The following is a 23880-nucleotide window of genomic DNA, read 5'->3' as shown; positions in this document are numbered from 1 at the left end:
GGAGGAGGAGGAGGAGGAGGAGGTGGAGGAGGAGGTTGGTGGAGGTTTAATTTCACTTTTGGATTTGCAGATGCGGAGAGGTGGCTCCATGGACACAGACCTGCTCTGTGTGATTCTGCGCCCCAGGTGGTGTGTGGGGGGGTGCAGGTCCTCTGGAGTCGGGCCTCCTTTTAAAACAAAATTCTCGCGTGCATGTGTGTGCGTGTGTATGTTTACGGAGGCCGTCGCCACCAGGTCCGAAGGAGGGGAGCGGGTCCTTCTCCTTGCCCGGCGGCGGTGCCTCTCTCCAGGCAGCCTCTGGCGTAAATAGGCAGGAACCCGCAGTCCACCTTCAGCCTGCGCCCCGCGCCCGGGCCGGGAGAGGCGCCTCCCGCCGCGGCCAAAGGAAACTTGATGGGGCGCCCGGCGGCGGTCCCGGGGCTCGCCCGCCCGCCGGGCTCGGGGAAGAGTCGCGGGCGTCGGATGCCAGCGGCCGGGGCCGGCGGGCGGGCTCGGAGCGGGGCTGCGCGCGGGGCCTGGCCGGCGCGCCCGGCTTCCTGGGGGCTGGGCCGCTGCCGCCACCTCCCGGGAGGGACGCCGCGTCCTCCTTCCCGCCGGCCAGCGCCCGGCCTGGCCCTGGGGCTTTGTCACTGCACTTGTCCCGGCGCGCGGGGGGCTCGGGCGGCGCGTCCCGGGAGGGCGCCGCGCCCAGGGGTCAGCGGCCCGGCCGCGGCCTAGCGCCGGGCGCCTGCGGGTCCCCGCGGGCGCCCCCGGGCCGTACTCGCGCGCTGGGCCTGACCCGCCTTGGCTACGGAGCGGGCGAGGTGGGGGCGGGGAGCCTCCGGGGACCGAGCGGCGCCCTGCTGGCAGGCCCGGGGCCGGCGTCCCCTGGGGGTCCCGGGGCGCCGGCGGCGGCGGCGTGGGGACGGGAGTGCCCGCCCCGCGCCCTCCGACCCCGCTCGGGGCGCCGAGTGGCATTCGCCCGCCGGCCGAACGTGGTTGGTGCAAAGCCGCTGCAGCCACTTCCTTTCCGCCTCGCGGGCCGGGCTCGCCCACCGAGCGACGCCAGCCGTGGCCGATCGTGGCGCCCGCCCGCTCGGGGTGCTACGGCCTGGAAGCCGGCCCCGAGAGGGCTCGGGCAGCCTTTCCAAGTTCAGAGGGTTTCAGGATGCAGCTCATCCCCCCTCCTGGGACGCGCCGGCATCTCTGTTTGGACCCCAGGTGTGGCTGTGTGGGCCGCCCTCACCCCCTTACCCCTTTCGAGGGGGAGAAGCGGAAAGGAGGCTGGCAGCCCGAGCCGGGCGCAGAAACAGCCTTCCGGGCACCAGGCGAGGCGCTGAGGTCAGTCGGTGTAGGCAGGACCGCTGGTCATCGCTGTGAGTGTGACCCCTGGCACTAGCAGTCGAGGTTGCCGCATGCGAGCGGCGTGGCTTTCAGTCGTTTTTGCCCCCAGAGTACAGTGTTCGGAACTTGGGGACATTTTACCTGCTCCCTGCCTCTTCAGCCTCCTCCCTGCAGTGCGGGCAACGGGTAGCGCGCCCTGTCCTTGGTTAAGAAAACGCAGAAGCGTCCTACTTGAGGAAGGGTGCTGGCATTTGTCGTCTGCCACCGGCCTCCCAGTTGCTGTGACTCGGTCTGCTTTTGATGAATGGCGATGGAGGGTGGAGGATAGTTATATTTCCTGTTGTGGATTTTCAGGAATCACCAAGGTTGCTGTCAAGCCTGCGTTCATTTATTAGTTTCAGACCGACTGCAGGTAACATTGGGATTTAGCAGCCTGCGCTTTTTGGTGCTTAGGGGCAGGTGCAGACAGGGGCCTGGTGACAGACTGAATGGGAAAGGTGGATGGTCTTGATGTTAGGGAGATGCACGCTCCTTGCCACGACCTGGAGGGGGACCCCTGTTTAACTTCATGCACACAGATTCAGGATTTTCCAGTTTTCTCACCCGCCCCCCTATCATTCCTTCCTTGGAGAGGGAAAGGGTGAAATCCTGGAAAAACTTGTGTTTTCTAAGGAAAGTTCAGCAGATGGAATATTTAGGACTTAACAACGTGGTAATTTTAAGGGGTAACCTTGAAAAATCTATTGAATGATGGGGCAGAGTCCAGAATTTCACTGTAATTAGTGAATGATTATAATTTATAACTTAGCCTGTTGTGTAAGAAGTTAGATTTTGGCCTCTTAGATCCGGGTTCTTGTCTGTTATGATTCGTAACTGATTCTTAGTATTAAACATTTACATACTTTATTCTTAATGAGTCGGTTTTTTTTTTCTTTTGACCTTCAAAAGTTAGAGATAACTGCATATTTCAGACTTACCTGTAAAAATGTCATCATAATCAAGAGTAAGCGTTTGTGGTTAAATTGGAAGCCAATTATGGCAAACAAAAGTCCTGACAGCTCAGTGAACCACGACCGAACTTTTCTCTTCCTCTACTTTCCCGCTTTATTAGGCAAATATTCAGTATACCAAAACTAGTTAAACATGTTTAAACCTAGTAGTGGAAAATTTGAAACTTTGGATGTTTGACATGCATCGATTTTCTCATATTTCCAAGGACACTGTACTTTTATTCTTAGTATTATGGCATATAAGCTTCCTTGTTTTTAGAGCATTTTTACACAGTTTCCTTTTGATAGAGAACAGACCACTGAACTCTAAATGGGGTATCTGGGACATGGTTCTATTATGTTCTTTATACCAAAAAAGGCTTAAAGCAGATAAGGGAGTTTATTCATTTAATAACTATTCCTAGAACATTCACTATGCCCCAGACACAGTGCTACGTTCTGTGGGTTCAGCTGGGAACAGGAAGACAGTTTCTTTACCCAGTGGGGAGATTGCATTCTAGTTGGTGAGCTGACAATGCCCAGCTAAAAAATAAAGACAGTAATTACCTTTAGGGGTGAGTACTGTGGAAGGTGATAATAATACTTAACTGTATATCTGATAGGGTTGCTTTGGGGAACAAATGAGATACTGTTATGAAAGAAGGTTGCGTAAGTTATAGCAATCTACAAATGTGTAAGGCATTCACTTTCTGAATTTTATCAGATTATTCTTAACTTGAAAAGCCAGGGAATCATGACTGTGGATTAAGCACTGACTTTCTCTTATAGAATTTTCTGCAAGAAGAGATTTTACTTGTTCTGAAAGAAAATAATGGTAAGAAATTAAACACAGCATAACTTTTATGTAAAGCATTAAAGTATTTAACAGTGACATATGATAGTGTCAGTGAGTTTATTTTCTATCAGAAGAGAAGTTAAATGGTGTCCATGGAGACCAAATGATATGGAAATAAAAATGATCGGACCAATGTGTTTTCCCTCTTCATATCAAGGAAAAACCTTCCCAAGCACACTTTGCTGTGGTCTGAATTTTCTTCATCATTGCTGAAGACTCTTCAATTTATTATCCGTTATTAATTGTATGCCCTTAACTGATTTTAGTTTTTGCTGTAACATTTTTAAAGGGACTCAGTGAACTTGCATTTATTGAATGCTTACTATGTACCTAACACTATATACGTGAAAATGATATGTGACAGCATGTGTGAAAATAAATATAATAGAAAGAATATATTTACAATAGATATAAAATACATAAAGTGGTATATAAAAATAACATAAATTGCTGTGAAATAGTCATAGTTCACAATGAAGTCAGTTCTTCTTTTGGTCTGTATGGGACACAGTGTTCCTTCTCACACAGGGATAGGAAGTTAGGGCTTTCTGTCCCTGTTGGCCCCATTCGTGCCCTACTTTTGGCCTGAGTCTCATCAGTATTTGGTTGTAATGTCTGCCCAAGGCAGGGTCAAGCAGTGGCCCTCACGGTGGAGGGGTGCTGGTGGGCTCGGGAGTGACGAGATTTGATTAAATGTTGATTTTTTTCAGCAAAGAATGGTAAGTTATCTATAGGGTCCAGATTTAAACCTGAAGTCAGTATTTTATTATATAAAATACCAAGAGAAATACACAGGCAGGAAGTCACGTCCACAGGCACCTGAGGCTGGGCTCTGACCAGAGGACCCACAGTCACCAGCGTTTTGCCTTGAGAGAGCCTTTTAAAATGATTTCCCCTCTCCCCAGCTCCATCTTTTGACAAATGGTCCCTGAAACAGATTGTGTGTAGTTAGGAAGACTTCATATGCCCATTTTTATTACTCAGAAACATGTTAGACTTGCAGTCACAACTCCTGGTTGACTTGAGAGAACTAGCATCAGCAAATCTAGTTGATCTAATTCCAGCCCAAAGTAGAGAAACTCGACGTTGTAGGCAGCCATTTCTTAGATAAGTTGTTAGACCTATTGGGCCTTCTGAGGTCCAAAAACTAGTTACCCACCTTCCCGGACCAGAGTTGACTCACCTCTTTCATTAACTCTCCAATCGCTTTTCCTTTCTGGACCTTAGTTTTCACATCTGTAAAATGGGGCCGCATGGTTCTGTCATCTTCGAGGGGTGGGACTTATGTGTGTATCAGAATCATGGAGAGGAGAGGGGGCTTTTAGAAACCACACAGAACCTTCAGACTTGAGACTGTCTGCAGCCCCCTCTTCTCTTTGTCTCTGCCGACCTTAGACCCCCTCCTCCCACCCCACAGTAAGCCTCTCACGTTCACCAGTGTATCCTGGATCCCTACCACTCAGGTATGAGGGCCAGAGCAAAGGCAGAGAACCACTGAGTCAAGGATCTCTTCCCAGGGCCAGACCTTTTCATTGTTTCATTGAGACCAGGCTATGCCGGAAAGCAAGCAGATGGACCTTGTTACCCACCTTTTAGGCAGTGCTTTGAGTAGGGAATCTCTGGTCCCTCCCTGTTGGCTCTGCCCATGTTGACCTTGCTCGTCATACAAAAATGGAATTCGCGGTACAGTTGTGATACTTTGACGTTTCCATTCTGAACAAGCAAGAAGGACTTTGTTTCACGAGTATGTCTGTCTCTAGGAAGGCCACACAGTCATGGGTTTGTTTTTTGTTTGTTTCTGTTTTGGCTTATAGCCCCCTTTATCAATTTAGTATTCAGCTTCGATAAGCAAGAAAGAGCAAGAGACAAGCGAAAAATGTCTCCGTATGTCCCATGCCCTGTGTGCATGCCTTGTAGCCCCATGTTTATGAGAAACCGAAGGCTGTGCTCTTCTTTCTGGTGATGGATTCTAAGCATTTTTATATCAAGGGCAAGACCAATTTAGTTCAACACAATATGTTACTTTAGGGTTTTGTGTGATAAAAGCCTATCCAGTTTTTTTTTTTTCACGTCTTCATATTGGAGTATAATTGCTTTAAAATGTTGTGTTAGTTTCTGCTGTACAACAAAATGAATCAGCTATACATATACATATGTTCCCGTATCTCTTCCCTCTTGTGTCTCCCTCCCTCCCACCCTCCCTATCCCACCACTCCAGGTGGTCTCCCACCCCTCCAGGTGGTCACAAAGCACTGAGCTGATCTCTCTGTGCTATGCGGCTGCTTCCCACTAGCTAGCTGTTTTACATTTAGTAGTGTATATATATGTCCATGCCACTCTCTCACTTCGTCCCAGCTTACCCTTCCTCCCCTGTGTCCTCAAGTCCATTCTCTACGTCTGCGTCTTTATTCCTGTCCTGCCACTAAGTTAATCGGTACTGGTTTTTTAGATTGCATATATATGTGTTACCATATGGTATTGGTTTTTCTCTTTCTGACTTACTTCACTCTGTATGACAGACTCTAGGTCCATCCACCTAACTACAAATAACTCAGTTTCGTTTCTCCTTATGGCTGAGTAATATTCCATTGTATATATGTGCCACATCTCCTTTATCCATTCATCTGTCGATGGACACTTAGGTTGCTTCCATGTCCTGGCTATAGTAAATAGAGCTGCAATGAACATTGTGGTGCATGGGTCTTTTTGAATTATGGTTTTCTCAGGGTATATGCCCAGTAGTGGGATTGCTGGGTCATATGGCAATTCTATTTTTACTTTTATAAGGAACCTCCATAGTGGCTGTATCAATTTACATTCCCACCAACAGTGCAGGAGGGTTCCCTTTTCTCCACACCCTCTCCAGCATTTATTGTTTGTAGATTTTCTGATGATGGCCATTCTGACTGGTGAGAGGTGATACCTCATTGTAGTTTTGATTTGCATTTCTCTGATGATTAGTGATGTTGAGCATCTTTTCATATGTTTGTTGGCAATCTGTATGTCTTCTTTGGAGAAATGTCTATTTAGGTCTTCCTCCCATTTGATTAAACATTTTTGAGAGTTAACTACTTGCTCTGTCATTTTCATAAATAATTTCTTTTCCAGCGTCCTTAGCAATCTGTTGCTATCTGTGTAAGAGCATTTGATACTCACACACCTAATGTGATCAAAGGAAAGATGAGCTTCCTATTTAATTTGTTCTTTTTGAGCTTATGGATGTCAGGTTTTTGTAGGAACCAAAGAAATACCTTCTAGATAGAAGACACTGTCCTGGCCCCGTAAGCTTAGAATCCAACTGATTCTCCCATCTCATGAGGTTGACATTTTGAGTGAGAAGAAAGTGCATACAAATAGCTTTGTTTCAAGTAATATCTAACATGTTGTTTTTGAAGAGAGCTTTTCCTGTTCTCCTCACCCTACAATTATTGAAGATGATGAGAAAAGTTACCGGGTGGACCAGAGTGTCCTGACACGTGGTTAGGATGTTAGTGGGTGTGGAGGGTGTTGGAAGGTGACAGTTGGGAGAATGAGGTGATGAAAAAAGAGACTAAGGTGGAGAGTAGAATAATGCCTCCTGAATTCTTGAGTGGGAGACAGGAGGGAGTCGGGCAGGTAGACCCTGTGTCTGCCACAAATGTCATCGAAGGCATCTTAAGGTAGAGGGGACAGATTGGTAGTTAACTGATAGTGACTGCAGGACAAGTTGAAATGCCAGAGGGCCCTCCATTTCTGACTTTGAAGTTTGGCCTTTTTATCTGGGGCGGGGCAAATTGCTAGGCATCGGCCAACTTTAGACAAGCAAACAGGAAGCTGTGAGTGGTCACCACTTGGGCATGGTTGAAGCCACATTAGAGGCAGCGTTGGAGCCGGAGAGGATGGAGGAATTGGTGCCCTGACCTGAGGCCTCAGGCTCAGTCTAAATTGCCTTTGGAGGCAACCGTGGTCCCCTCGAGGAAGATGCATGTTGATGAAATGGGTCAGTAATACTGTCATAGCTCTTAGGCTGTCCTCCTTCCCCACGCTGCTCTTCCTCGCTGCTGTTTTATTTTTACCAGGCTGCAGGAGGTACATAGGGAGTCAGGAGAACAGAATCGGCCGATACTGTGTACCCCTAAAGGAGACACAGGTTAAGACACAGGTTAAGACTGAACCATGGATGGCATCGCTGGTACTGCAGGCCACTGGTTTTGAACCTAAGCACTTCATCGTGTAGTCGGTGCGTTGTACTTTGAAATAAACTGTCTGGAATTCAGTTTGGCTGTGTACACTTAATGTCTTAACAATGTTGAACTCTCTCCTCCCGTAATTCCACTTCGAGGAACCTACATATGTGAGGTAGCGAGAGGTGGAGTGAAGATTTATGTACAAGGATGTTAACTGGTAGCTTCTGTAATAGTGAAAACTCAGAAACACCCCAAACACCCAACAGTAGGAGGGCATTTAAAGGAGTTATGGCACAATATCCACACGCTGAGTATAGCCGATGAAATTCATGTTTTGTATTTAATGCTGGCGAGATGTTTGTGGAACATGTTTTTTGTTTTTTTTGTTTTTTTTTTTTTTGCGGTATGCGGGCCTCTCACTGCTGTGGCCTCTCCCGTTGCGGAGCACAGGCTCCGGACGCGCAGGCTCAGCGGCCACGGCTCACGGGCCCAGCCGCTCCACGGCACGTGGGATCCTCCCGGACCGGGGCACGAACCCGCGTCCCCTGCATCGGCAGGCGGACTCTCAACCACTGCACCACCAGGGAAGCCCCCTAATTTTATTTTTAAAACGTGTTTTTTAAGAAAAAACTGGGAGGAAGCATTTCGATGGTGTGATTATGGATGTTTGGCTCTTTTTTTCCCCCTTGAAACACTTGTATTTTCCAAATTTAATACAACAGCACAGTTACTTTTTTTTTTTTTTTTTTTTTTTGCGGCACGCGGGCCTCTAACTGTTGTAGCCTCTCCCATCGCGGAGCACAGGCTCCGGACGCGCAGGCCCAGAGGCCACGGCTCACAGGCCCAGCCGCTCAGCGGCACGCGGGATCCTCCCGGACCGGGGCACAAACCCACGTCCCTTGAATTGGCAGGCGGACTCTCAACCACTGCGCCACCAGGGAAGCCCCCACAGTTACTTTTATAACCAGAAAAATATTCTCAAGGCGGCTCCGCAGTGTGCACTCTGACCTCACGTCTGGTAAACGTAGGCGGAGGACAAGCAAGTTGGATGTTGCTCGGGAGGATGTTGCGCATGAACTTGGCCCTTCCCAGGCCCCTTGTGCCTTGATGCGCAGAGCCAGGCTCTAGAATCAGGGCTTTCCCAGCCAGTGCTGAGAGACGCCCTCCTCCCCATTCATCTATTATTACTTGAAGACACTGAGATTGATGGCTCCAGGGTGAGGTTGGGACACACTGTTTTCCCAAGAAATGTGGAGGGTCTGAGATGTTACCCCACTTCACAGATACGTCTTCTATGTACGTGAAGACTGCAGAAGCCCCAGACATGGGGGTTGGAGGAAAGAGTTCTTTATTCAGCTTTACAATCAGGTCCACGGCCAGAGAGATGTTGCCTGCCGTGTTGGTCTCCCATACCTAGTCCCTGAAGTGATAAGTGATGCCATGAAAGCTGATGGAATGTGGGTGTGGTTTGGTCAGAGCAACCATCCCCCTCCTCTGCCAAAGGAGGGGGCACGGCGGGGTGGGGAGGGAGAGAGAGTGAGTGTGAGAGCGCCCGAGCAAGCAAGCGCCTTTGCTCCTTTGAGCCAGCATGGAAAGGATCCAGGGTTTTCATGCTTACCTTTTGGAAGGTCTGGGCTAAGGTCTGGGCTCCATCCCTTTTGAAATGTACATGCTTAGAGACGCAGGTCTTTCTGGGACCCTGCAGACTTAACCCAGGGACCCAGTCAAGGCTGTAACCATTTGGCCCTCTTGAGGAGATAAGAGAAGTTTGATTATCCTTCTGGATCAGAGCAATTAATTTAGACAAATGGCTACAGATCCAATTCTCATGGTAGGTGAAGAGTAAAATGTTTCTAGGGGAAGTGAATGCAAACCTTCACTATCTTTTGTTCACTATCTTTATGTTGTGTTCATTCCTGTGTCTCAGGTGGCTCACCTGTTTTACAGGAGCACGGAGGAATCCAGGGGAGTTTTATTTTCACCACACAGCAACCTTTACAAGTCCCCACGGGAGAATGACTTCGTGTGACTCAATCAGAGTGTGACTTCTGAGTTTCCATAACTGAAGAAGCTTCCAAATCCTGAATTTGTGTCTGAAAAAAAATTTGGAATAGTTTTGATCCCTTTATAGATACGGGAGACGTTTTGGGCATTTGTTATGAAACTAGCATTGGGCGTAAACGGAAGGAGTTCAGAGGCGGAATACCAGAGTGCAGCCGAGAAAAATGAGTATTGATTAGGACAGTACTGTCCAATACAAACAGAATGTGAGCCGCAGGTATAATTTTTAATTTTCTGGTGGCCACGTTAGAAAAGTAAAAAGAAGTAGGTGAAGTTAATTTTAATACTATTTTATTTAGCCCAGTGTGTCCAAAGCATTATCATTTCAACATAAAACAGATGTAAAAGTATTAATGAGATAATTTACGTTCTTTTTTTCGTACTGAATCTGCAAAATCCAATGTATCTTTTACACCTTCAACACATCTTAATTCAGTCTGGTCACATTTCAAGTGCAGTAGTCACGTGGCTGGTGGCTACCATATTGGATGGTGCAGGGTTAGGAAATGAAGCAAGGTGTGAAGAGAAATACAGGGAAACATTGTAATACAAGGCTAAACCAAAAAAAAAAACAGAGGAAAGCAGAGCTAGGTGGTTTGGTTATAACTGCATCTCACTGTGCCTCCTCCCCCCACAAACCTTACCCGATCTCATCAGCTTAAAATAATAAGATGCTCTGAATCTCTTCAGAAGCAACACACTGTGTGTGCCATTACTTTGGCGATTAGTCACGAACATCTTGAATCTTTTCCACTCTTTGAACTGTTGTGAAAAAGGTCGATTCCTTGGATTTTCCCGTTTGCAACACCTCAATGGGCAGGTTATCTGAGAGCCGTGATTGTGTCGAATTTCCTTGCATTCTCCATTAGTGCTTGATACACAGTAAGCACTAGATAAATATTTGTTGATTTGATTTTCAGCCCTAAAGCAAAGGTTAGCTTCAAAGGCTGAATTCCAGCTTGGGACCTATGGCCTACATCTCCTTTGTGTTAGAAACCTAATGGTATATGTGTTGAGCGCATAAACATCGGGATTTGTCACTTTGCAATAGGATTTGTCACTTTGTATTAGGCAGTCAACATCCAGAAGGTGAAAAAATTGTTCGGTTTTCCTCCTTTTTACCGAGGGCTTAACAAAAGTCTTATCAGTCTATTCGGACATTTATTTCCCAGTGCTGATAGTAATACCTTCCTGTACATGTAAATAAGCTGTATTTGCTGATAAACCGGAGGTATACATTTGGGAACTGCTACTTTCTTGGTGGGTGAGTTATTAACAATAACTTCGTTATTAACAAACACTCAGCCCGTAACTTATGTGGCAGGGACGTTCTTTTGAAATCAAGCACTGGTATCTTAACAGTTGCCTTCATTTGTTCTCTTTGACTGGAATTGTTGGGTAGAAGCAACAGATTTATCCACAGAGCCCAGGCAATTTATTTTTACTGAAGCCTACCTAAGAACTGCTTAGGTAGCTTTTCTCTGTGAGATTAAATACGACCTTCACTGAATCATGTTAGCAGGGCCAGCAGCTAGAAAAATAAAGACTAAACCAAACCTTCAGCAAAGAAATTCCCAGCTGCTCAGCAGGTCAGAGCTTTCGTGATTGCTTTCTTCCAATGAAAACACTGTAGATTGGTTTTAAGTGAATTCTAGTAGGTTTGGGGATTTGCAACTGACAGAAGAACAGGCAAGTGTAATCTCCCTTGAAAATCGTAATCCTGAAGGTAAATCTTTATTGACTCTTTGTGGGGATGTTGGTATTTTGTTTGTATGGGAAGACTTAACTCATGTGCACTGTTGAGCTGACCTGGAAAGTTAAGGTCCTCAGGGATGAGGGACAGAGAAGTGAAGCAAGAAGCTGGCGCCCCCAGAGGATGCCCTGGGCACGTGGGGTGCTCTAGGTGGCTCCGAGCACCGACCCAGATGGTCCCCTTTCTTCTGTCCCTTTACAAAAGCAAAGTCCAAAGGCCCCAGGAGAGAATGCAGATGAACTGCTATTTCCACTTTTGGGTGTGGCTCTGCTGGTGATTCAGGAAGTCCGGGTGAGTTTAAAATATTATAGGAGAGGGTTTATTTATTTGCCTCTCTTACAGGTGCTTTGAATGCATCAAGACTTTTGTGTGTGTGTGTTTTTCGCTTTTTGCTTTTTTTTTTTTTTTTTTTTCTTTCAAAGTCAGGGTGCAATTTGGGCTGCAGTCGGGGCCCTGAAAGGAGGCAGTGGACAAGTCTGATCGTTCATCCAGTTGTCGCTTACTTAACAGGTGTGCACTCATCTCCACGTGGAGGGAGTGGGTCTGAGAAGGGTAGTGAAGTCCTCAGCCTGGAATTGAGTGAGCTCGGTAGATGACCTGTGCTCCCTGCGGTGAGGCGCCTTGGTCCCGGCGGCTGAGACCTCAGTTCCAGCAGTGATTTGGGGTGTCTGAGCATCCCTTTTAGAGGTCTGCTTCCACCCATCGATGGGCCACACGGGTTGTCTCAGATTGTAGGGGAGGTGACAGTGCTAACGTGGCAAGTTTGGGGGCCAACTGTGTACATTTTATTTCCTAAAGGACGGAGTCTTCGTAAGTCATATAATAGGCATAAAACAGCATCTTGGTTTGTTGTTCTGGCTGTTTCTCTACCGTTTGCCCCCCCCTCTCAGTTTGGCATGTCGAATTCAGCTGGCTGGCTGTTGTCTGGTGTCTTTTGTCACGAAGTGGCTGAGTCTCGATAGTTATCTCCGCTTTCTACTTCCCTTTCCTTGAGGGGAGATGTAGCTGGCTGTGCTGCTGATAACAGACGGCCCCGAAGCCCTTCCTGGAGGTTTGTGCTGGGAGAACCTCTCTCTTCACATACCATCCAAGAGAGGCTTTTCCCTCACGAGGCTTGAGATGGCATCCCCATGAAGGGGAAATTGGCCCTTATTTAATTTTGAAAATCTGTCCTCTCTCTCCCTCTCTCTCTCTCTCTCTCTCTGTGTGTCTGGAGGGGAGGGGTCAGTAAGTTTCCTTCAAGTTACCTGGAAGTAAAGAAGGACTTGTCCACGGTAGGACTCAAAGAAACAGTGACAGCAAGTAGTGAATTCATAAATGCGTGTTGGTCATTCTTTTTTAAATTATTATGGTAAAAGTTACCTAACAGAAAATTTGCTTTTATAATCATCTTTAAGTATAAAGTCCAGTGGCAAAAAATTCATTTACAGTGTTTGCAGCTGTCACCACCTGTCCTTCTCTAGAACTTTTTTTCATCATCTCAAACAGAAACTCTGTACCCATTAAACAAGACCCCCACTTACCTCTGCCTGGTCAAGCACCATTCTCTCTCTGTCTCTATGAACTTGACTCCTCTAGGTGCTTCATCTAAGTGGCATCAGACAATATTTGTCCTTTCGTGTCTGGCTTATTTCACTTAGCAGAATGTTTTCCAGGTTCATCCATGTTGGAGCATGTGTCAGAATGTCCTTCCTTTTAAAGACTGATTAATATTCCTACATTTTGCTTCTCCATTCATCTGTTGATGGACACTTGGTTTGTCATTACCATTGGCTATTGTGAACCTTGCTGGTTTGGACACTGCTGTAAAAGTATCTGTTTTGACCCCGTGCTTTCAGTTCTTTCAATCCAGTGGATCATACGGCAATCCTAGGTTTAACCTTCTGAGAAACCATTTTCCACAGCGGCTGCACCATTTTACATTCCCATCAATAATGCACAAAGGTTTCAATTTCTCCATATCCTTGCCAAAAATTCTTTTCTTTAATTTTTTTTTTTTTTAATTTTTGTAATAGCCATCCTAATTGGTGTGTGGTGGGCTCTCATTGTGGTTTTTTTGTTGTTGTTGTTTTTGTTTTTTTTGTGATATGCGGGCCTCTCACTGTTGTGGCCTCTCCCGTTGCGGAGCACAGGCTCCGGACGCGCAGGCTCAGCGGCCATGGCTCACGGGCCCACTCGCTCCGCGGCACGTGGGATCCTCCCGGACCAGGGCACGAACCCGTGTCTCCTGCATCGGCAAGCGGATTCTCAACCACTGCGCCACCAGGGAAGCCCTCATTGTGGTTTTGATTTGCATTTCCCTAATGGCTCGTGATGTTGAGCATCTTTCCACGTGCTTCTCGGCCATTTGTATATCTCTTTGGAGAAATGTTTATTCTAGTTCTTTGCGCATTTTTAAAAACATCTTCATTGGAGTATAATTGCTCTACATTGTTATGTTAGTTGTTGCTTTATAACAAAGTGAATCCGCTATACGTATACATACATCACCATATCCCCTCCCTCTTGCGTCTCCCTCCCACCCTCTCTATGCCCATTTTTGAATTGGCTATTTGTTTTTTTGTTGTTGTTGAGTTGTAGGATTGAGTCATTCTTTTTGTGGGTTCCAAAGTGACATACAAGTATGGTCTGAAAACGTATTCTCCATCATTAGAGTATGTGTAGCATGTGGCACAAAACCATTTTTCAAATTTTGAGATGTTATAGAGCTGATAAAGCACCTATTGAGGAATTAAATGATACTGAATTAAGTACATCAGAGTGGAGTGGAAAATGGGGAATCAGCTAAAAGTACTTAACCTTCTCATAGAGTACTAGAATTGGAAGTTTTCCTAGAGATTATAGTCTGTTCCTTCATTTTTACAGCTGGCAAAATCAAGCAACCTGCTCAGGGTCATGTGGCTGGATTAAGTACTTGGTACATTTTGTTGAACTCTGTAGTAAAGAGTTAATTTTTTTCTGTTGTATTTTGAATCCTAAAATTTCTGGTGAGAGGGAAAACATAGCAGTGCTTGAATATGGTAGCGAATTAATCGTAGCAGCCTCTCATACGGTACCTTCAATACTTGGGGCTCATCAAAAAGCCCTAGTATTGTGGTATTTCGGGATAAAAGTGGGTAAAAGCAGCCTCTGGATAACATTTGGGGGCATGAGAATTTAAACATAATACATTCAGTAATGGTTCAATACTACTACTTGAGTGGATGAAAAAAATATTGCTGTAATAACAGATCTCTTAGGAAAAATGAATAAAAGCATTTGTGTATTTATTGTGAATAATCAACAGAATGAGAAGCCATTTATTTGTCCTTATAAGAGCTATAGTAGGTGAAAAATGCAGTGAAATATCAACTTTACAGGAGCAAATTAATTGTTGCTTTACTTTCATGCTCTGCTCAAATTTTTCACTTCACTCAATTCTTTTGAGAAGTTGGTCTTTATTGCATAAGGTAGCCTGACAAGCTAACATACAGATTATAACTAGGAGTCAGTTGTAAATAATTGGGAAGCAGATAGATAACTGCAAAAATTTGTATTCCCTTCAGGCTTGGGGCCAAAGCTTTTATTTTATTTTTTAAAATAAAGTTATTTATTTTTGGCTGCGTTGGGTCTTCGTTGCTGCACACGGGCTTTCTCTAGTTGCAGAGAGCCGGGGCTACTCTTTGTTGCGGTGCGTGCGCTTCTCATTGTGCTGGCTTCTCTTGTTGTGGAGCACGGGCTCTAGGCGCTTGGGCTTCAGTAGTTGTGGCGCAGGGGCTTAGTTGTTCTGTGGCATGTGGGATCTTCCTGGACCAGGGATCGAACCCGTGTCCTCTGCATTGACAGGCGGATTCCTAACCACTGTGCCACCAGGGAAGGGACGTCCCCCAAGGCTTTTAAAAAGTCTGTAAAATTAGCCTCAAGTAATATGAAAAGAAATGTGATGATGAAGTTAAGTTGAAGACTCCTTTCTGCAAACAAGTATTTTAAATACAACTCTCAGAAGAGTTAATTCCTTCAAACAGATGTTTCTGGACTGCTGGTCTGACGCCTGGTGCGTGGAGATGCAAACTTGACAATTTCATGTTCTCACAGAGCTTATCATTTACTTAGAGAGACAGGCAGGGAAATAACCATCTGTAGGAACAAAAAGAATGAAATATGTGCTTAATAGAAGCACAGCAGCAAAAGGCTACGGGAGGGAAGAGGAAGGAGCTCTATCTTTGACCAGGGATGAGCTTCACCATGAACTCCCACCTGTGGTAGGAGGAGGGCAGGCTCAACTGGTGGCTCAGGGCATCTTTGGTCGAAAGAGCAGTAAGAGCGAAACCTTGAAGGGTTGGAGATTCCTTACACTCTTGGAGGATGGAGAGTTCTCTGGTCTGATGGGAACAGACAGGTCAAGGGAGTGTCAGGGACCGTTCCTGGTGGCCACGAAAAGTTCCTTCAGTGCATGTGTTCCTGTGTCTTCTAGCAAGGAAAGGCTTTATTCTGAGCATAGAGCAAGCTTTTGGGAGGCAGGGTTATTGAGAATTTGGAACATCTACCTCCCTTACATTTTAGAAGATGATACGTAATGACTCCTAGCAGTTGGATGTGGCAGAGCTGTGAGCCTGCCACACTTAAGACGGGCTATGAGAAGGTATAAGAATGACGCATGCATTTCATTCATAGACACATGGGCATTGCAGGAAGGACCAGACTGTGCTTTTGATAATAACCAGACCTGTCTTGGAGATGCTTTCATACGTTTGTAAGAGGAAGTGATACACAGGTACAGAAATATTTCTTGTACCCTCTTTTGTTTGTTTTGATTTAGCTTATAAAGAGAGGGAAGTTATTATGAATAGGTTTACAATACTTAAGAAGTGAGGAGGAGATAGAGACGGCTGCCGTTAATACAGATGAGAAACCCAAGTTAGGGAACCAAGACGATGGCAAGGTGCCCCCAAACAACAGCTTCGCACAGCGGAAGTGTTGAGGACAAGGCATCCCCGTGGCTCCGAGAGTGATTGGATCTGGCTGTCATCTCGGCAGTGAGACTGGCAGTTGCGGTAGGACATGCGGTGTGCTTGGCCATGTTCTCCGAGACACACCGTGGAAGACCCTGGAAGGGCTGGCTTATGGAACCTTAGAGCCAAGCCTCAACTACAGGGACTTAGGAAGCCTGGAGGGACCCGGGAGTATTGGTGCACCAGGTGGGGCTTCTTCCCATCTGCATCCCCCCAGCATGACCAGGTGACAGTGGCACCACCATCCAGTATGAAGGCCATAACTTGGTTGGTGGCTGCATTGATGGCATTTATTGGATATTTGCTGGGCTCTTCACTTAGGTTTGAAGAGTCTTATTCAAAGGCCCAAGATATTTCTGGGTTATATTTCAATGTATCATGCTCTCCATTTATTATCAGCGACTGCTTTGTTGACCTGATTATAAATTTTGGAGTGCCGTTATGTGTGGGCTCAGCACAGTGACTTGCATCTACCCGGTACTCAAGAAGTGTTGGATGAATTAAATCGTAATGATTGACCTAGTTCTGCATTTGTAATTTCCTCTCCAGACAGACTCCTTGGTAGGACCTTAGAGCTAATGGGGCTCATGGGCTGGGTTTTCTAGTGAGAAAGGAGGACCAGACAGCAGGTGGGCGGCACCTTAGCCACGTATGCATGTGCCCTGGAGTGTACCAGGGTGTTTCCCCTCATCAGTCGGCAGGGACCCTTGCTAAGGTGCAAGGACAGATGTCTCCCCGTTAACTAGCCAGCCTTAGTGAGCCTTCAGCCGTTTCTCTACCATATCCGCCCAGTTTTCCTGGGGCACAGCGTTTCCGTGTTGCTAACGGTTCAAACCTGCTATCACGCTTCCTCCTTCTTGCCTTTGTTATTCCTCCTTTTGTTTGGAATGTTTTTCCTTCCTTTCCGCCTGAGAATCCCCTACCTTTCCAGGCCCACTTCAGACGCCCCCTCTTCTTTGAAGCCTTCCAGTGTTCCCTCTTCCGGGCTTTGACATAACATAGTAAAACTCCCCCGAAATGCCTTCCAAAAAACTCACCTATCTAAAATGCAGGGTCCTTTGATTGGGAGGTTAATGAAATGACTGGGGTGAGTCCGAGGCAGAGAATGAGCCAAGAAACAGTTGTGTTGAAAGCCTGGGTTCAAGAATCGGGGTATATCGTAGCATCAGCTACATCCTGGAAAGTTTTATCATCTGTGGTTTGTTTCTCTCATATCAACTAGGACATGGTGCCTAGTTTTCAGGCCGGTTGTTTATGTTCCAGCCTCCATCGTTACCACGTACACTTTTTGAGGACAGAGATCGTGTCCCCATCATCTTTCTACCTGCCACAGAGCTTTTCACAGGACTCAGCTCCATCAGGTTTTTTGAATGAAATGCTAAATAAATGGATTCAAAAGTTAACATGCTTAACTCGATTCACCTGGAAAATGTCATAAAAATAGTGAAATTCTTCTTCTTTCGGTTGCATGCTTTTTTGCAGTCATTCTCCCCCTGCTTGTTTATTACTTGTTCATATTAAGTTTTATCCATCACAACATATAGTTCATGTCATCTGCCTTTTCCTCCCCATTCCCTGCCCCCAGAGGGTTCTCCAGGAGGGATTCATCCACTTTTTTATCAATAAATAATGACTACATACCATTATATGCAAGGAGCTGTCCCTGATATTTTGGGAGTTCTGAAGGTGAGTAAGATGTGATTCCTTCCCACAAGGACTTTAGCCAGAGCTATGCCTATGTTCAGGTACATGGAGCTGTGAGCTTTGGTTGAGTTTAGAAGGTGGAGGAGTTGGTGGGATAAGAAGTCAGAAAGGTGGGACGGGGCTGAGAGTCCAGATTTTATTCAGTGGACACTGCGGAGCCCCGGCAGGGTTCTGAGTCAGGTGATGAGATGTCTGGGAACGTTGATCTGGCCAGCTCTGTGCAGGGTGGAGATGATGCTAATATTCCAGAACATGGGCCCCGGGTACCCTCCTGCTCCTTGTGAGAGACTCTGGCTGGGTCCACCCTGCTACGAGGTGAGGCACTTGGCTCTAGTCTTCGGAATTTCTTTGGGGAGGTCTTAGCGGAGACCAAAGCAGTCCTCCCATACGTTTCCTTTTACTAGAAGCTGCCTTTTTATCTATTTCTTCCTCACAGTAGCTCTGCCAGGTCGCTATCGAGGTCTCTGTTTATAGACGCAGAAACTAAGATTCGGAGAGGTTACAGGTTGTGAGTGGTGAGGTTCCAGTCAGGTGTGCCTGACACCAGACCTGAGCTCTCTGCAAGCACCTTCTGGTTCTGCAAGGAGGGGGAGGGCACCAGTGTGGTCCTGGGAGGGGCTGGCAGAGAGGGAGCAATGTTAACAACGCAGTGGATGCCAAATCCAATTTTCAGGTACCGTTTGGAACTTGTTTAGTGGCAGTAAGTATCTTTTAAAAATATTTGAAGGCATTTATGCAGCTTGTAGAGGAGAGATGTGTTCTTTTTTGTTTGTTTTTTGCTTTTTTTGGCGGTACGCGGGCCTCTCACTGTTACGGCCTCTCCCGTTGCGGAGCACAGGCTCCGGACGCGCAGGCTCAGCGGCCACGGCTCACGGGCCCAGCCGCTCCGCGGCACGTGGGATCCTCCCGGACCGGGGCACGAACCCGCGTCCCCTGCATCGGGAGGCGGACTCCCAACCACTGCGCCACCAGGGAAGCCCGAGAGATATGTTCTTGACTCAGAGGTCTGATTGTATTTAGGGTGGCTAGCAATGCTGGCTCTCATTTCCAGTTGGAATTCATTGGTAATCAGGATACCTTACTGTAGGAATAGAATCATTCGTGTATACGGTTATAGTTTGTGTGTTGGATCTCAACCTGATTTGAATGAAAAGAGCTGAATTGAATGGCTCTATAATATTATATAATAATAAGTAGTAGAAGAAGAAGAAGAAAGGGGAAGAAGGAGAGGCAGGAGGAAAAGAAGAAGCCACAGTAGGAACCTTCCTGAGAGCTTACGGGCTGAGGGGACAACTCAGAGGAAACCCCCAGAGGAAAAATGGCAGCAAGAGGTAAGCTGTCAGGGACCCTGTGGATGTGGAATGAGGGAGGGAGTCATTTATTCTTATCCAGGCCAAGAGATAGACACTGCCCTTCAGTGCCAGCCTTTTTCAGAGCAAATTATTCTCAGGCAACTGTCTTAGGGGAAGCATCAGTTTTCAACGTCATCGGCCAGTAATGCATTTGAAATCAGATGGTAGCAAATAATTTTGCCATTTTATGCAAATACGTTTTCTTAGAAGTTTCCAGTGTGCTGGCCTTTCTAAGAATCCCTGTTATTTGACTTTTCAAACTTAAGTAATGAAGGCACTGCCATCTCCTTTTTCCTCACGTCCCCTTGTCTTTCCTGTGTTCCCTGGGGGACAAAACATACCCATCGTAGGTCACAGAGAGTCCTACGGCAGTGGCAGATAGTATGCGGTAACTTGGGGGATATACTCAGAGAATTTAGGTCCTGCCCATTTTCTGCCATGTTTCTCCTTCCCAAGCTACTTTGTGTGTCTCAGTGATCCACTCTGTGGTCCATAGTTTTCTCACATGCACCATCTTATTTAACTTTTCCTGTACTTTCCCTGTGTACTTGAGGACCAAGATGTCTTTTCCGGGCTTTTGTCTTGCTGGCTTAGCTGGATGGCTCCAGGGACACCCATCTATTCGTGGAAGGAGGGACAGTCTGAAATGAAGTCCCCACTTAACTGCCAAAAGGAGAAGTCTCGCCTTTCAGACTTTGCTTTACTGCAAAGGCAGTGCTCAGAGGACATGCTGATTAAGGGAAAAATAGGGTCGCTTCTTTTCCCATTTTCCATATGGAAAGAAGGTTTGAACATGCAGTATGAGCCTGAGTCCATATGCTTTGAAATCTGTCCATGATTCTTGCTTTGCTGAATTGCAGAATCTGATGCCATCTAGGTACTTGGGTCTGGGGCCAAACACACCCAGTGGTCCCAGCATGATTTCAAATTCATGAAATATTTTTTAAAAGTCAGTCTATCCTTTTAGGTCCTTACTGCCTTCCATCAGTTCTTCTAGAAAATACTCTTTTAAAAGGTGATGGACTTTAAAAAAATGCTCTTAGAGTTTCATAATTTAGTTGTATCTGGAAAGTAATTTATCTGTGTGACTTCACACAGTTTTCTCATCTTATTTTTTTTTACAAGGAAGAATATTACATTTGTACATATAACATACATATAGATTTAGATCATTGTAGTGGTTTTTGTTTGTTTGTTTATTTTTTTAGAAAACATGTTTCACACATGGTTAAATTGCCAAGGAAACATTTGACCCATGGCTGGGTCAAAAGTTATCCTTTAAAATTTTTGATACCTATGGCCAAGCTACCGTCTGGAAAATTTGTACCTATTTGTACTGCAACCCATAGTACATATGAGATGTAAAGCACTATTCTAGATGGGTTACAGGGTTCCTTATCGAATCCTTGCAAAGCCCTTTGGGAACAGATAGGGTTGATAACCTGACTAAGGTCACACAGCTAATAAGTGATAGAGCTGGGATTTAGAACCAGGCTGGAGTTCACACTGTTGCCTTTTCTGCCCTGTTACTGCCGTGCAGCCCTTGTGAGGAAATTAACCAAGGGATGCTGTGATGAGACTCTTCCTTCCTTCTGTGAGTCCCTGGGTGTGGATAGAAGCTCTTCTTTAACCCTTATTCTCGATGCATCAGATAAGAGAGGTGCGGGATGATTTTCCCGAGGCAAATACTTTGGTCTTTACGTTCTTTCAGAAACTGTACGAATCAGACAGTGTTCTCAGAGAGAGATCTTTTGAAATCCAGCCCCTTTCCTCAGCTCTTCCTTGCCCCCTTGTTCGGCTGACTGCAGGCTTTGACAGTCAGGAGACTGTTAAAATCTTGCCCTTATGACCCCTTTTCCTGCCTCCTTCTCCCTCACGGAGGTGTTGGTAGGACCCATCACGGCTACCTGTTGGGAGGCTCAAGTGGTTGCCAGCATTCCCCGGGGGGCACGTCAAATAGAGGTGGGAAGGTTCTGCAGCGTTTTGCTCAAGGACTTCAGCTTTTAAACCCTTGCTTCTCTATGCTGCTGGATCTGCTGAGACGGATCGCGCACGCGCACCCGCACGCACGCGCAGTATTTTCACCCGTGCAGCCCTGGAGTCATACAAGGTCAGAAGACTTCCTCTTTTAGGAAAAGCCCCAGACAGCTCACTGTCTTCTTGTTCCATCCTTGTTTTGGGGTGATTTGTATTCTTAGTTGCTCTGCCCTCAGAACAGAGACCCAACAAAACAGAAAGCGTAGGGAAATGCCACCACAACTCGGCCCTGTGTTTTCTTTCCGGATCTGTAGGCCCGCAGGACTTAAACGCTCACGTACCTAAAATGTTCCTGATGTGAGGAAGCAACTGTCAGAACTAGTATGGTGTCCAAGATAAGCTTGGGAAACACACCCGTTCTCTAGCGTGTATGTTTGAGAACCCAAAGGGCACGTGTAGATGAATCCTGTCCACTCAAGGCTGAAGCCTGTCTTGGATGCTGGGGTCTCGTGATAAAGGAGCTCAGCGACGGAGAATCGACGGAGAATCAGCTTTGGCAGGGGTTAAGCCACAGCTTCCTCCTCTGAAAATGGAAATAATAATAATAGTACCTACCTCATAGGGTTGTTGTGAGGGTTAAAGGAGATAATGTAGAAAGAGCGTAGAGTTTAATACCAAGTACATATCCTAGTCCTTGCCATCATCGTGCCACCACCATCTTTACCTGCTGGAGGTATCAGGAGAGCATTTTTTTGGAGGCAAGTTCGACTTTTTCAATGCATGTATTTATAAGCAATTCAATTCAGTGCACGTAAATGTAATCTCTGGCGTGAATGCCTTGGCCCTTTTGGTAGGAGGTCTCTGGGGCTCCTTCACCTTGACCGTCGTTAGCCTTGCTATGTTTTTCTTCACACTGCCTGGAGGAAGTGTGTGTGCAAGGGTCTCGGAATTGAATCTCTACCCAAGTCCCGCAGAACCGAAACAGTTCAGTGTACATTAGACGTCTCACGTGGCAATGATATACCTGTGCTTTCATTCAAAATTATTTTAATTGTAAGAGTTAAACTTTCCAGACAGTTCCCTGAGTGAATTTACATTTGTGCCACCTGAAGTATTTAGTCTTCTTGTTTTGCATGATGGTTTCCACAGAGCGGTAGGGCTTATAAGAAGTGGGAGGGTGGGTGCACGTACCCGTCTCAACAGATGACGCAGTTCTCGCGCGTAAACTATAGTGAACAGCAACAAATAAACGTGATTTAACTTGCTACCCGTGAAAGTATTCTTTGTAATAAATCTAATTTTCGAAATCAAATATTTAAAATGTAGGAAGAGTAATGATGTCATTACAAATGTTATTGTAAGGGAACCCTAGGGTGGATATTTTAAAGAAATTTTGAATCTTACTTAAAGCTTTTTTTATATTATAAGTAAGTCTTTTTTGTATTAGATTGGTAAAGAAAAATGTATATATATTGCTAGGTAGAACTACTGTAAAGGCAGTAATAATTTTTAAATGGCTACCTCAGATGTCAAATTAAAAAAAATATTCAGCAAAAGTACTTCCTCACTTTTGAATATGCAAAAGCAATCTGCATCAAAGTTTTCCGTTTCAGGACTAAAAATGTGCCGTTATTCACTAACTCAAGCACAGTGAGTGCATGCCAGATTAATTTATAATGTAAGTACAATTTAAGGAAGAAGATGCTGATATTCTTGTATAACATGGGAACAATAATATATTCCAAGGATAGAAATAACTTGAAATTAATTACAGATCCCAAATCCCTTTTTTGCGATCCAAAGAGCCCTGAAAACTGAACGTTTTTATCATGACTCACTTGTCAGTAGAGTCTGCCTCGAATTGGCATGAAGCTATTTATAGCTTTTACTAATCCCAATCAGTGTGAATGCTCACGTTTTATTGCAGAAATATTACTGTGTTAGATTAAGGGGTTCTGCTCTGGAGATTGCCGGGGGTGTTATGTTCTGTATGATTTAGGCACCATATTATCTATCTAAAACCCCCAGGCTGCTGAATTCTGAAACATCTGGTCCAAGGATTTTGAATAAAAGAGCAGTCATCTCCCGTGACTTGAACATCCCCTCATCCTGGTTTTTCCAGGGACAGTTTCTCTTTACATCTGTTTAGAGGAAAGGTATAATTATTAATAAGGCCCCATTCACGCTCAAAAGTGTTCCATTTTGGACAATAACTGATTGGCCACCATACTGACCATCTATGCATTCTGGGTAACGGAATGCTGATGGCATCAATAAGTTTCTTGTGAATTTCCATATGTACAACTTTGAAATAAGTAAGCTTCCAGATTATATCTTGAAAGCCAAAAATAATGTAAAGCAGTGTTTATAAGAAATAATTTTTTAAATGTAAAAAATACATATCCACTGCTTTCTTAGACGAATTCTCCATAATATTTATATATACACTTTTTTTTTTAAGGGCAAATCATCATTTTCCTTATCGTAATTGCTTGTGTACCAGCCTTCTTTCACGAGGCTGCAAGCCCCCTCTCTGTTCCCCTCACATTATCTTTGATGCCTGGCATCCACAGTCAGGTCATAGTTTATTAACTTAGCATCAGTCTTTGCCATACTCTTCGGCCCTGGGAACAGAGTGGCGAGCAGATAGAATTGGTCTTGGGCCTTTACGGAGATTCTCGTCTAGGAAGGCAGACAGATTTGAGGCC

The 23880-nt window shown here is 45.6% G+C and overlaps 1 protein-coding gene across 7 annotated transcripts in view; it reads left to right on the top strand.

The window, feature by feature from the left end:
• Positions 1-23880, top strand: part of IRF2 (interferon regulatory factor 2) — an 82527-nt gene that overhangs the window by 496 nt on the left and 58151 nt on the right. Inside the window, exons 1-2 of one of the 7 annotated variants that reach the window (XM_067022546.1) lie at positions 1427-1735; positions 3102-3147. The exons of 3 other annotated variants lie outside the window; for them this stretch is intronic. Coding sequence is in view for 1 of the 4 variants with exons in the window: in XM_067022548.1 (XP_066878649.1) it covers positions 3145-3147 (3 nt within the window). In the remaining 3 variants the exon portion in view is untranslated. Of the gene's footprint in view, positions 1-54; positions 127-967; positions 1321-1426; positions 1736-3101; positions 3148-23880 lie in introns of those variants that run through there. 3 more of the 7 variants (XM_067022547.1, XM_059049364.2, XM_067022548.1) reach the window with 3 other exon arrangements.

The sequence above is a fragment of the Kogia breviceps genome, chromosome 20 (genome assembly GCF_026419965.1).
Source record: "Kogia breviceps isolate mKogBre1 chromosome 20, mKogBre1 haplotype 1, whole genome shotgun sequence".
NCBI classification, from domain to species: Eukaryota; Metazoa; Chordata; class Mammalia; order Artiodactyla; family Physeteridae; genus Kogia; species Kogia breviceps.
The sequence above is the reverse complement of the archived record's forward strand: the minus strand, read 5'-3'. Positions and strand labels throughout refer to the sequence as shown.